The following is a 12553-nucleotide window of genomic DNA, read 5'->3' on the forward strand; positions in this document are numbered from 1 at the left end:
AAAGTTAGTTGAGAGAATCACTGAATATTCTTTTTTTATAGAATGAATCAGAAAGCAACTGTTACTCCAGATAGTGTAAATTTCAAGAGAATCCCAAGGAATTCCCAATTTCTTCTGTACATAAATGAAACGAGGTCAAATGTGAGGAGAATTACACTTATTAGAGAGACTACTCTGATTCCTGCAGTCATGGTGTTGTTATTTTCAAACAAAGAACTCAAAATGCAAGATGTAAGTTTAAATTGGAAAAATTCAATTATCAATGCCGTGTCGATCTGAAAGTGTTAGGGAGGTAAAGATGTGAAATTTTTTTCTTTCAGATTGATCCCAAACAATTTTCCACTAATTTGAATTCTGATGATCAGGTTAAAATTGAATTAGGTGATTCCAAAATAAGCTTTGTGCTGGACAGAGAGTGAGTTATCTAAATCTCATTCATAAAGAATCCAAATTATGTTCTATATTTTTTAGACAAGCTCTGAAAATCTTGGAATGCCGATTAGCCTTATCTGCCTGTTATGACCATTACATATTTCAATTAACAGAAGGTGGAGAGCAGGATCGAGAATTAGATGGCTTATGGAACAACCTCCTAGAAATACTCAGTGAATTCTTGAGTGATTTCAAGAACAAATAGATCTCATTCCCTGCAAGTATTTTGATAATAGTTATTTTATCTTATTGGCAGCAGAGGAATGAATGTTTATTTCAAATGAAATAGAGCTTCGATTATCAAAATTTGATATGAGCATTCAGGGAATAAAGATGATTATAAACATACTTACGATGGACTGAGGCTGTGCACTTGTAAAATTATATAAGTATTTCCTTATTTTTGTGAACAGAATACCATATAGTTGTCTTTTTCATAGCATCTTTGGTTCAGATTATCGATGCTTTAGTTTGAGTTCCCTTTAAAGCTAATCTGTTATATACACGAATAAAGATGTTGTTTTCTGTTCTCAATTTGGTGGTTTAGTTAACTTATCATCATTCTAACTAATTGGGTCCTTTAATAATGAAAGGATTGAAGTATTAAAAATGTATACAGTAAGGAAATAGATTCTTATGACATCTTTCTTCAGGGGTGGAACGCCTTTTACTTCAGCCCTTTTAGTGAGCGTGTTGTTGTGTATGTGTGTGTGTGTATGTGTCCTTGTCTATAATCAGTGTCAAGGGATTTTGTGATATGAATATGATTCACAGTTTCTCGAAATCTCACTGAAGGCGCTGCCATTTGTATTTCCGTCTCTATCTGTTGCCTTCTTGTCCCCCAAAAACAGAAACCTCTGAAAATCTATAGGCGGTATCTTACAGGTGACAAGGAGCTACAGTCAGAAAAAAAGATTACTTCCAGGGGTCAGATGTTCGTAAAATTCAGACTGTCCTCTATCGCTGAAGTATCTTAGAAATACTCTTCAGAGGAAATGAAAACATTCAGTTAAGAGAGGTCTACACTCTTTCTGTGTTCAGTTCCAAAAGCAAAAAGGTTCATCTTAGGTCAGAAAGCACTAATTTATATGGGGTTTTCACTATGATTCAATTCAATCGGTTATGTTAATTTGACTTTTAATTGCTATAATACATTATATATTACTGTTTTCCATAGTTCGTATTATTTTACAATACAAATTTCGTAGGTTTTTTCTATACATGACAAAAATTATGTGTTCGAGACATAAAGGTATTAGGATTAAAATTTAGGTACATATTTTATGACAACTAATTTTTATACATATCACATAACACTTTTTCCATCGGCGTATTTCCGATTGTTTTTTGAAAGAAAACTGCCTCCACTCTGGATGGTGGCACTATTCGTAGCAGCGGCAACATCAGTAGGAGCCTTCCAAATCTAGCAACTTGCCCTGGTAACTGGGTTCTGCAATGTTGCCATAGCATTACTTGAGCCTGATCTTGAAGGTTCTCTATCTGGCTGGGATCCTTCAAACCCCTTGTTTCTGAAAAAAGAATGAAAAGTGTTTAGAAGAGAATTGATTCTATTTTTACCACTATATATAAGGAAACGGTGTAGTGGAGACTCAACTTTTTACACCAATCCAAAAGACAGAAACAATGGTATCTACCGGGTCAATTCCTACCTGCTCTGAAGAGAACTATAGCCTTCAAACAAGCGAACTCAGCAGGGTCAACATGAACTGCCTTGAAACGAATCAACGTATCTGCTAAATATCTGACGTCAGTTACACTATTGCCATATTTTGTGTGTTCACTGATGTTGAACAATGGACAGGCTGAGACGTCGATGGGCATGCACCATTGGATGGCGTTCAATAAGAACAATTCGCTCCACGATTCTTCGAGAAGTATGACCTGGAACGATTGATTTTTGTTAGAGAAAAGGAATACAAATTTATTTAATTTGTAGTACCTGGTCCCTGAAGGGTAGGCTTGCAAAACTGGGCAAATTTTTAGCCCATTTTACTGCCATGAAAAGAAGCCTTGCAGAAGTTTCGTAGATGGTCTCGTGAGCTCCAGGATAAATCCCAGTGAGGCTTCCTAGGTTTTGAGGTTCTGGTCTCAGGGGTCCACTGCTCGATGAAACCCCGCAGCCTGACGTTGGGGTATCGTCTTCTTCATTCGTGACATCAATGCTCTCCTCTGTAATATAAAAAATGAACAATTTAATAAAAAAAATTTTGTGTTATTCAGATTATAGAAAACAAAAAATGAGGAAAGCACTGACGTGAAGGGAGCTTCTGCTCGTTTGTTGAGATTAATAACCAAACTGGTCACCCATCCAGGTCTTGAATTCTCCCAATGCTGCTTCCCCTCAATATTTCCCAAAAATACAGATCCGATCAAGTCTAGTACTGGAGATCATTACAGATCTCTCTTCAGCCAGATTGATAGCCCTTAGGGTCATTTTAAGAATATCCAAGAATGGTACAGGCAATGAGGTAATTAGGAATCAAAAAGCCCCATCCTCTCTGACCAAGTATATTCCATAAGCGAAAGTATATTCCATAAGCGAGTGTTCCCAGTGACGAGATGATGACGAGCATCAAGAACCCATTCCTGAATTTGCGAAAAGAATCCGTTAAATGGTGTACAGATGGTTCTTAAACCACAACAGGAACTAGCGCAGTAGTATTCGGGGCTGAACCAGATGCTCACTTTCGTCACAGCCTTCTAAAGGCTCTCTATAGACGGCTGTGCTTTCGTTAACCTTAGAACATATATTCTAAGTCGTTAACCCGCTGTCCAAGCGTCTTTTAGGAATACTTGCAAAGATAAGATATGTGAAAGTGAACCTAGAAAAAAAATTTCAGAAATGGTTTAACGATAGGTTGGTACATTCTAACAGTCTGGCTGCGATCAAAGCACTGAATCCTTATTGATTCTAAGATGGTACGAGAGTATCGAACAAAACTCGACGAATTAGGCAAAAATAACAAAATAAGATACTTCAAAAAATAATTCTGGGTTCCCGGGAATCAAAGGAAAAGAAGAAACTAACACAATTATCAGGAAAAGGGCATGAATTCATTCCTATATCGATATGCATCAGTCACGCTGAGAAGACGTTTGCCTTCTCTGCAACTTGGTGAATTAAAGAAGGGTACAGCGAGAAGTTTCCTGACGGTTGACCCTTTTCGCTAAGTATTGTAAGTTGGGCTTGAAATAGCTTCATCCGGAAAAATTCTGTAACTTATGTTCATGAGAGAGATCGGTAGAGCAGTACAATATATCGCCTTTTGATCATCCATAGGAATGAGGCTTACATTTTTTTCTCACCAGTTGGCGTCACTGTAGAGTGATTTCGTGAGCACAGACAAACTAATGCAAGATTAGTTCGTGGTACAAGAGCACGATAGGGGAAAAAAATTCTAGTTTGAATGGATAGCATAGAGAAAGCGACGGCAATGGGCCGAGGATGTTTATTTACGTTTAGTCTAGATATAGTTAGGTCAACTGCGATGGATGCACTCTTATTTGGATGACAAGAGGTCGAAAATATTCAGAACAGTTTAAAGTGTCCACAACTGTTTTTGTAGGACGTTCCAAGTGTCATATACATTTGGTGTCGCCTCACAGAATTGGTTGTTTTGCAGAACGCCTGTATCATGCTGGGATAATTGAACCAATAATAATCGTTAGTAGCCTGATTAATGAAGCGTTGAAAGCTCATGCTATTGAAAGGATGAACTGGCCAGTTCGTTTTCCAGACATGAACTGTATCGAGCAGGGGCAGAGATGTCTAGACAACTGTCCAATTCCCCCCAAAATTTCATCAATTGTCTAATCGAAAATATGCCTTGAAGAGGTGGAGGAGAATGTTTGAGATGAACTAGTGGGGTATCAACCAAGTAAAACCTATACCGAGACTCTCAATTTTCTTTTAATTTAATTTTTTTACCTGTTATTCGAACCTAAAATTTCTCATATTTTCAATAAAAAAGTTTTCTATGAATCTTTTTTTTCTGGAAAAAAAAACAGAATATGAACATACTTTGGTATCTGAAGCTAATATTCCTTAAATAAATCGATGAAAGTTCAGTGATCCCTATCAATTGTTGAATAGTGTATATATCAGTATTCAGTTGAATGGCCGCCACTACCCAATTCAATCCGGTGTGATTTTGGATTTGAAAATTCAGATTAAGAATAATTTTCGCTAAAATATTGAATGAATAAAATAAGACTGAAGAAAAAATTGCTCGCTATTATGTATTTACATATGTATTTTTTGGATCGAAATCGTGTGAATATTATACAGGGTGAGTCTTTAATTCGTACAAATATTTAAACAGTAGATTCTTGGGGTCAAAAGAAACACTTTTTTCTTTACCATTTTTTCTGAATCGGGTCGGTTTAAGAGATACAGACTGTTGAAAATTCATAAAAGAGTGTTATTTTAGGTCTATATCACAAAGGGTTTTATCGAATGAAATGAATTTCGGAATACAGAAATTTGATTACTCTTTTTCGAACACAAGATAACACCCACATGTCTTCCAGTTTTCTCATTATGACCATTACATACCCTAAAAATACCAAAAACTAAAAGAACCCAACTAAAGTTGGACACTATATAATGAATATTTGAACGTTTTGTAAAATAAAAGTATTCCTCATATTTTTTCGAATAATGTGCCGTTTTCGAATAATTTGATATTCAAAAATCTGGAAAATTGGGTACTTTGGCTGAATACAACTCTGTTTAAAAAAATCCACAGAAGTGTAGTGTCACGTGTCACCAGTGAGCTAATAACTGATAATGGGTAATTAGTTCACTGAGTGTCATAGATTTAGCTAGTTATTCTGAAGGTAATTTTGTTTTCCAGGGGTGGCACAGCTCATTATGAAAAATGAAAATGGCTATATCTTTTTATCAGGGCCGAATCGGAAAAAAATGGTATAGGAAAAAAGTGTTTTTTTCACCTCAAGAATCTACTGTTAAGATATTGTAAGTTGACGTTTTGTGTTCAAATTCGAAACAGTCTATTTTGGAATAGGCATTTTCTTAAACTTTCAATATTAAAGGAGTTAGTTGAATTGTTCTAGGATGTCATCATAGTCATCCAGCATGTATCAAATCGTCAACTTTTCAACTCTTGAGAAGATTACTTTTCCTACTCAAGGAAAAGGTCCATAACGAAGTCGAAATCTCTTCGTCTGTAACACTCCCTTATATAGTAGCGCTCTTGATTGCATAAAAAGAACGCGTTGGGACGGATTAAATCTCCCAAATTTCATTTCCTCCCTAATTACTCTCAGGCTTTCGGCGTACGACGGCAACGTCTCTGCGCACGGCTTAAAGGCCATGCAAGCACCTGAGATTTCGCGCCCCAACTCGGGGGTGAGAATCGATGCTCTCTCGCAAGGGGGAAGAAACCTTGATTTGATTAGATCATTTGAATAAAATGGGGGAGAGTGTTGAATGATGTTTTATTCGGGGCATTATGGGTAGGGATTTGAGTAACTTCAGCTATAAAAGTGACATAATGCCGATGAGGGTAGGGAGCCTCTATTTGAGATGAAGTGATTTTCGAATTACTGGCGCAGAAGTGGCTTTTAATTACGGTAGTGAAGCCTCTTTCGTTATGCGGGAAGCATATCGTGTCGTACTAAATTGTTATGGTTTTAATGAACAAATATAAATAATATATTTAATAGGTTGTCCATATCTATGGCATTGCTTCTTTTTGGAAATAATCTAGACTCTCTCTAGTATTCTATGTTTACTTCATTCATAAAATAATGTATGTGAGACTCAACAGTTCCACTATATGCTGATTTTTCAACTTTAAGATCTTCTCATAAACACCCTGTACATTTTCTACCCAAACAGCAAATGTTATAATATTGGAAATATTGAGAATTTTATGGGGAATCCGGGAGAGTTGAGAGTTGAAGACTCTGAAGCCACTTAAGTTGTATCTGTAAATGGTAGCAACTCATCTTTTTGCGTGAAGATATCATGCCCAAATAGTTTACGATAGATAAATAGTAGAGTCAGGGTGAGATGAATATTCTGCGTACAGCAATTCTTTTTTTAGGAACAGAAAATCAGCTCATGCCTCCCTAACCCAAGGGAGAGTTGAACAGGGGGCGAGAGAGACTTGACCATAAGTTTGCTTATCATGAAAAACATTGAAAGAAAACAATTTCCAATGACCAACGATTGTCTCTGTCAAGGTTTTCATTATCAGATGTATCAGCGTATGAAATACATATTTTCTATTTCAGAGTCACTCTCCCATATTTCCGAGATGTTTGTTACTTTTTTGAATCTTTGTATATTTTTTATATTTATTTCTATTATTTAATTTTTGTTTTTTGAAGCAAACCATTATCTAAGCTCAGTGAGGAAAACTTGGACAACTGATTATGTCTCTCGACCATATCATGGGTCACGTGTCCCGCACTCCCTTTTAGTCTATTCCAAAGTTGTTTTCTTGAAACTTTTACAACTATTATTAAGGCTCATCGTTTGTAAAACAATATTAATCAATGAAAGCAATAAAACTAAATAACACCACGCACCTATTAAACTTTTCACACAGTGTAACAAACAAAAACTATTTAATTTCTTACTTCCTAACAACAAAATCATGTTCAACCCTTTCATTCCTGAACTGTTCTGATGGTTGCCAAAATAAAGACATCACTAGTTGTGCCTTGTAACGAGTGTATCGCATGCTATTTACGATACCGGTAACGGGAAATTTGAATTGAAATATTTGAGGTGGTTCAAGTCTCCTACCTGAGCAAGTCTCCCGGACTTCCCCTAAATATTAAAAAAGAACTTTGCGGCAGAAATCAAAACAAAAAAGTGTAAGTTCTGTTTTCACCATTTTTTCATAAGGATCCCAGTAACTCATAAACTCTCGAGTTTTCACTCTAGGTAGTGCATACTGTTGAAATTCTCATAAAATCAGCTATCTAACGGTGCAAATATGAAATAAGAAAGTAGTAGGCTGTTTCCGATATAACCGGTAGTTTCAGAGCCCCGAAAATATTTCAAGTAGAAAATCAATTGCGGATAACTACAACATACAAATGTTCCGCACACAAATACTTATTATTAGTTCTACATAAATATCTAATAGGCCTTCGTGGTGATTCACCCTGTATATTCTTTTTTTTTATTCTGAATGTTTCTACTAGTTTTGAATTGATGTAGCTAATTTTTGATGAACATCTACAATCAGATTACATGATTTTCTCTAGGATGTGTCATTTAACCTAACTCAATTCAGTTCAGTTTTTGTTTAAGTAACGGATAATTTACTCACCATCATTATCGCTGCTTTCCTTCGCAGGGGTGGGTTCTCTGGTTGGTAGTGACGGAGGTGGTACACTGGGTAATAAGCTCTGTGTGTATCTGTTAGGGGACAATGCCATTGTTAATGATACTGGAGGTCTGAAATAAAAAAAAATTTATTGAAAACAGAATATTTGACAGGTTTCTGTTGAAAACGTTTAGGGACATAAGAACAACCCCAGTTTAAACTTCAGATTCGGTAATATGTGGTCGAATAAAAAAATTAATAGTTTGAACCTCGATTCTGGGATCAGAGGATTGATAACCCCTAAACCACTCAACAAACATTGACATAACGATCAATCTTTTTTCAACGGTTCAATTTATCTGATGGCAGTTCTTGACCTATGTTGAAGGTATCCGTCACTGTTATGGTTGATTCACCCCTATCGATTTCCCTTTATTTTTGATTCGCTCGGTGACAGGTGAACGATCAAACCATTTCCCTGTGGCGGAATCGGTTGGAGCGTGAAAAATGATACTTTGATGTCCTCTTTTGAAGTTTCATTGTGCGATACCCACCAACAACCCCTTTGTTCCGTTTGATCTATCCACCGAGATAATGCGTCAAGATTTCGTCACCCTTGCCTATGAAGGGAGTTTGGCGACTTTCACTCATAGTAATGTGCTACAGGCTACTGGTCAGCATAGGGACATAGGTACTTGTCGCTTTGAATAGTTTGTTTGAAAATACTGTTATTTCGTGAAGAAACATAGGATCAACTATGTTCCCCTTCTGAGGTATGTGGTGGATATTTGGTTATGCTCGGATAAAAAAAGGTCAATATTTATGTAGCAGGAATGGAATTGAAGCGTACGACTATCTGAACTACAAAAATAGGTATTTCAAAAAATTTTAGAAAACATTAGGCTTTTTCATCTTGGAAATGGTTGGGATTTAGTCCACGAGCCAGGAGTACCTTATTTTCACAAACACTTTGAGGTTTCAGCTGCAAATTTACTACGAGAAGTTCTGAGGTGTGTGGCAACCCCTGAAACACCACCATCCAGTTAGTAAGCGGATAACATTATATATGTTTATAATATATAAACATATATAATGTTTAAAATATTGAAAGACTGTTAATAGATCAAGATATGTCTAGCACTTTCAATTTTGTCAAGGACAGAAACCTGTATGTCAGAAAAGGTGCATCCACACACTCTTTATTTGTCACATCTTAACTTTCTCGTAAAGTAGATATAGGAGGGAAATTCAAAATTCAAGCATTTCCTTCGAATTTTTTCTTGACAATCCTTTGAGTTTTCCTAGAAGAATTCTTTAGTGGTCTCTTTATGTGGGGTGATTTAATACGAGAGGGAAATCCAGAAACTGGATGTACAGAGTGGGCAAAATTCGTTGTCCACTGAGGATAACTCGAGAATTATAAGAGCTAGAAGGAAACGGATGACACCTTCTTTTCAGAGGAACAAAAAATGGTAAAAACCGTAGCCACCTATGATTCTTCGTTCTTGAGTTATTAGCAAAAAAGGAGATTTTGACGATTTCGATAAGTTCTCATAACTTTTTTGTCTTTGAAGTTACAAATCTGAAACTTGAAACTTGTACAGGCACTTTTTAACGTATAGAATCCACTGACGAGGTTAAAGTATAACTATATGTTGTCCTATTTGAAAACAAGTTTTTTGTTTGTTTTTCTTCATCTTTACTCACCCGAAAACTCCAACTGCCACTGCTGCCTCTCGAAGTGCCCTTTCCTGCTCGGCGCTCATGTCTCTCAGGGTTTCTGGCCGAATGGTCGCCGTGTTTCTTGGCTGTCTTTCATTCTGGACGGCTGCAATCAAAACTTCATTTGAGCAGGTTTCTCATGCCAAGTATTACATCCGTAGGTGGCCAAAAATGAAGCTCCGTTCATGTATTACAGAAGGGTAAAATAGTTATTTATGTACGAAGTACGAAAAACTGTCTTTTACTATTACAGTCGAGCCTGCAAATTGATAGCCGATGCTAGCAAGCAGCCGAGACAATATAGACAGTTTTTTTGCCGAGGTGCCTATTATTTATAGTTTTTCGTCGACCTCACATACCTTTATGATAGTAAGTAGTTACCCGTTTGATGGTCTCATCTATACACTCATAAGATCTATCGGATTTCATAAAGAATTAATTTGACAACAGCAAATGACAGTTATTGTCACAGGCACTCATGTTTTTATCAAATTCTGTATTCACGAAATTGATTTATTGGCCCTGGGATCTAATATTGGTTGGTGACGAATAGCCGGACGAAAAGTGTTTGCGGACGAAAAGTGAAATTAGTAGTGCAATGTAATTAATTGTTCAGGTCGGCGGAAAACTATTTTTCGTTTATACATGGAGACAATTCAGACAAGCTTTTCTAGTTGTTACATCAGTTATCTCTTTTGAAATCACCATAAACTATCCTTCAATATATTCAATCGATTATTCAACTTACTTTATTTACAGACTAAATTTGTTATTTTTTGATGAGGGTTTATAAATAAATTCCAATCGACAATGAAATCTAAGTACCAATCGCAAGTTTAGAATGAAAGCTGCTTTGATGAAAATACGCATGTGAGTAAGAGTCAAGGATTTGGGTAAGAGTGACAGATGTAATTTTCTGAATATGTAAAATGAAATAGAGATGGGCTGGTCACTCAGCCAGAGAATCAGATAGATGATAGCTGGACTCCTAAAATTGACAAACTTTATTATGCCTAGACATAGAACTTATATATCTATATATATATTGAATGCTCTTCACTGTATCGAAGTTTGAAGTTGTTCAAGAACTTATATAGATTTGTATGCTCTCCACTGTATCGAATTCTGAAGTTCTTCAATCATTTATCACCTGCTATGAAATCTCCCAATTCGAAAATGTTCAAGGAAGAAATCAACATTTTTTCAGTTAAAGGTTACTATTCAGTACAAGAATATTTGTGTGATTTAATGGTTCCTCATTATTTTTGTTTATCTTCCTAGAGCGAGAAGACTAGAAAATTTTCAAATGCTAAACGAATTTGATAGCAATGCACAGAAGTGTAAATACGGAAAAGAATTATTGTTGTCGTGTGTGGAATCACTAAGATCATTCACGAAGAGTTACAGGACGTATCAGAAGAACGATCCCACAACAAAATTGCCGCCTTCGGTTTTTGGCTTTACGGGACCGCTTCACGTTTACAAGGTCATCGTTTCTTCTCTCAAAATATAAGTACCTACGTGAGAATTGTGTTTTCCAGCTAGAATTCTGATTGATGATGAGGATTTATATAAAACCACTCAAAATCAACAGACTTGAACCGTACCAACACTTGTGTGTCCCACAGGTGTGCTGTCAAAGTCAGCTGATCCGAAATACCCCAATTTTTTTTATCGAGAAAAATCATTGGCTGGATTGTACTCATTGACGAACTGAACCGATGCATTCGGGTCCATGATCTTCCCTAAAAATCCTTTTTTTTTTCATTCGGCAGTTATAATTTTTACGAACAATTGGCTTTGACCATTAATTCTTCTTCAATGAGGTTAAGACCATTTTCCGAAAAAATTCCAAAATTACAGACATTTGGGCAAAATGATAAAGATCTCATGTCCTAGCAACAAGCCCTAGAAAGAAGTTGACTCAACTGGAAAGCTTTCTCTCCAGAATTTAATGATGGCCGTTTCGGAAACACCGCATTAGCCTGTGGCAAAATCGTGACGTTCGAAGGTCCACGGTCAATTAGCGAAGGGCGTTTTGCATACGCTCGTATTAAGTCACGTGCTTGTGTCTATGAAGGGTTAATTTCGCAAATGGGCGCCCTGCCGAGATTGTTAAGCCCTTGAAAAGTAATTCTTTTCCAAACCGCACTGTTTGCTGATGCGGATGTAGGAGAGTGCTTAATGGTCCTACCTCATAACCGAGTGAAAACGCTACAAAGTTCACACACTCTTGCTTTATCATTTCTGTAATCTCATCTGCTACTTTCAACTCTTCATCACACTTCTGTTGATAAAAGACTTGGAAGTCGTCATCCCAACCACTAGCATGCATTTGACAGAAGAATAATTAAGTGCGGAAAGTAAAATATTTCCTAGTTCTTTCAGAGAAACAAAGAATGGTGAAAACCGTAGCCTCCTACGATTCTTCGTTTTTTGGGTTATTAGCAAAAAATTTGATTTTGACGAGAAGTTTTCATAACTTTTTTGTCCCTTAAGTTGCAGATCTGAAAATTGAACCTTCTTAGGCACTTTAATACGTAGAATCTATTGACAAAATTTTTTTTCAATTCAAAAATAACAAATTCAATAAAAGTTTGCCTTTAAAAACACGAAAGTTGGTCTAATGATTCGAAATGAAAAAATATTTTGAGCTCGTCAGTGGATTCTATTATATGTAAAAAAGTGCTTATAGAAGGTTCAAGTTTCAGATTTGTGACTTCAAATACAAAAAAGTTATGAGAACTTTTCGAAATTGTCTAAATCTCATTTTTTGCTAATAACTCGAAAACGAAAAATCATAGGAGGTTACGGTTTTCGCCATTCTTTGTTTCTCTGAAAAAAAAACTAAGAAATGTGTTCTCTTCTAGATCTCGATATCTCCTCAATAGACAACGAATTTTGCCCACCTTATACACAACCAGGTAACATGGATGCAAGATGCAATCATAAACTTTTTCATCCTGCAATGGCAGGAAAGAAATTATTTGTTGATAGTGCGGCCACGTCGTCAATTATAAAAATGGCTTGAGCCAATGAAGTGAAAAACTCTTTTTCTGAGCATTACCTAT

The 12553-nt window shown here is 36.2% G+C and overlaps 2 protein-coding genes across 5 annotated transcripts in view; one reads left to right on the plus strand and one right to left on the minus strand.

Moving 5' to 3' along the window:
• Positions 1-12553, plus strand: part of LOC123307607 (ATP-dependent RNA helicase DHX30-like) — a 55692-nt gene that overhangs the window by 3783 nt on the left and 39356 nt on the right. The window contains exons 8-10 of one of the 2 annotated variants that reach the window (XM_044889987.1): positions 42-231; positions 321-415; positions 472-649. In XM_044889987.1, the coding sequence (XP_044745922.1) occupies positions 42-231; positions 321-415; positions 472-637 (451 nt within the window). In that variant the 3' untranslated portion in view covers positions 638-649. Of the gene's footprint in view, positions 1-41; positions 232-320; positions 416-471; positions 967-12553 lie in introns of those variants that run through there. The other variant, XM_044889986.1, reaches the window with a different exon arrangement.
• Positions 1633-12553, minus strand: part of LOC123307608 (photoreceptor-specific nuclear receptor-like) — a 55183-nt gene continuing 44262 nt past the window's right edge. For 2 of the 3 annotated variants that reach the window (XM_044889989.1, XM_044889988.1), the window contains exons 5-9: positions 9468-9600; positions 7764-7891; positions 2393-2622; positions 2103-2334; positions 1633-1961 (exon numbers count right to left, since the gene is read on the minus strand). In XM_044889989.1, coding sequence (XP_044745924.1) covers positions 1723-1961; positions 2103-2334; positions 2393-2622; positions 7764-7891; positions 9468-9600 — 962 coding nt within the window. In that variant the 3' untranslated portion in view covers positions 1633-1722. The remainder of the gene's footprint in view (positions 1962-2102; positions 2335-2392; positions 2623-7763; positions 7892-9467; positions 9601-12553) is intronic. The other variant, XM_044889990.1, reaches the window with a different exon arrangement.

Source organism: Coccinella septempunctata, chromosome 2 (assembly GCF_907165205.1).
Source record: "Coccinella septempunctata chromosome 2, icCocSept1.1, whole genome shotgun sequence".
Classification (NCBI taxonomy): Eukaryota; Metazoa; Arthropoda; class Insecta; order Coleoptera; family Coccinellidae; genus Coccinella; species Coccinella septempunctata.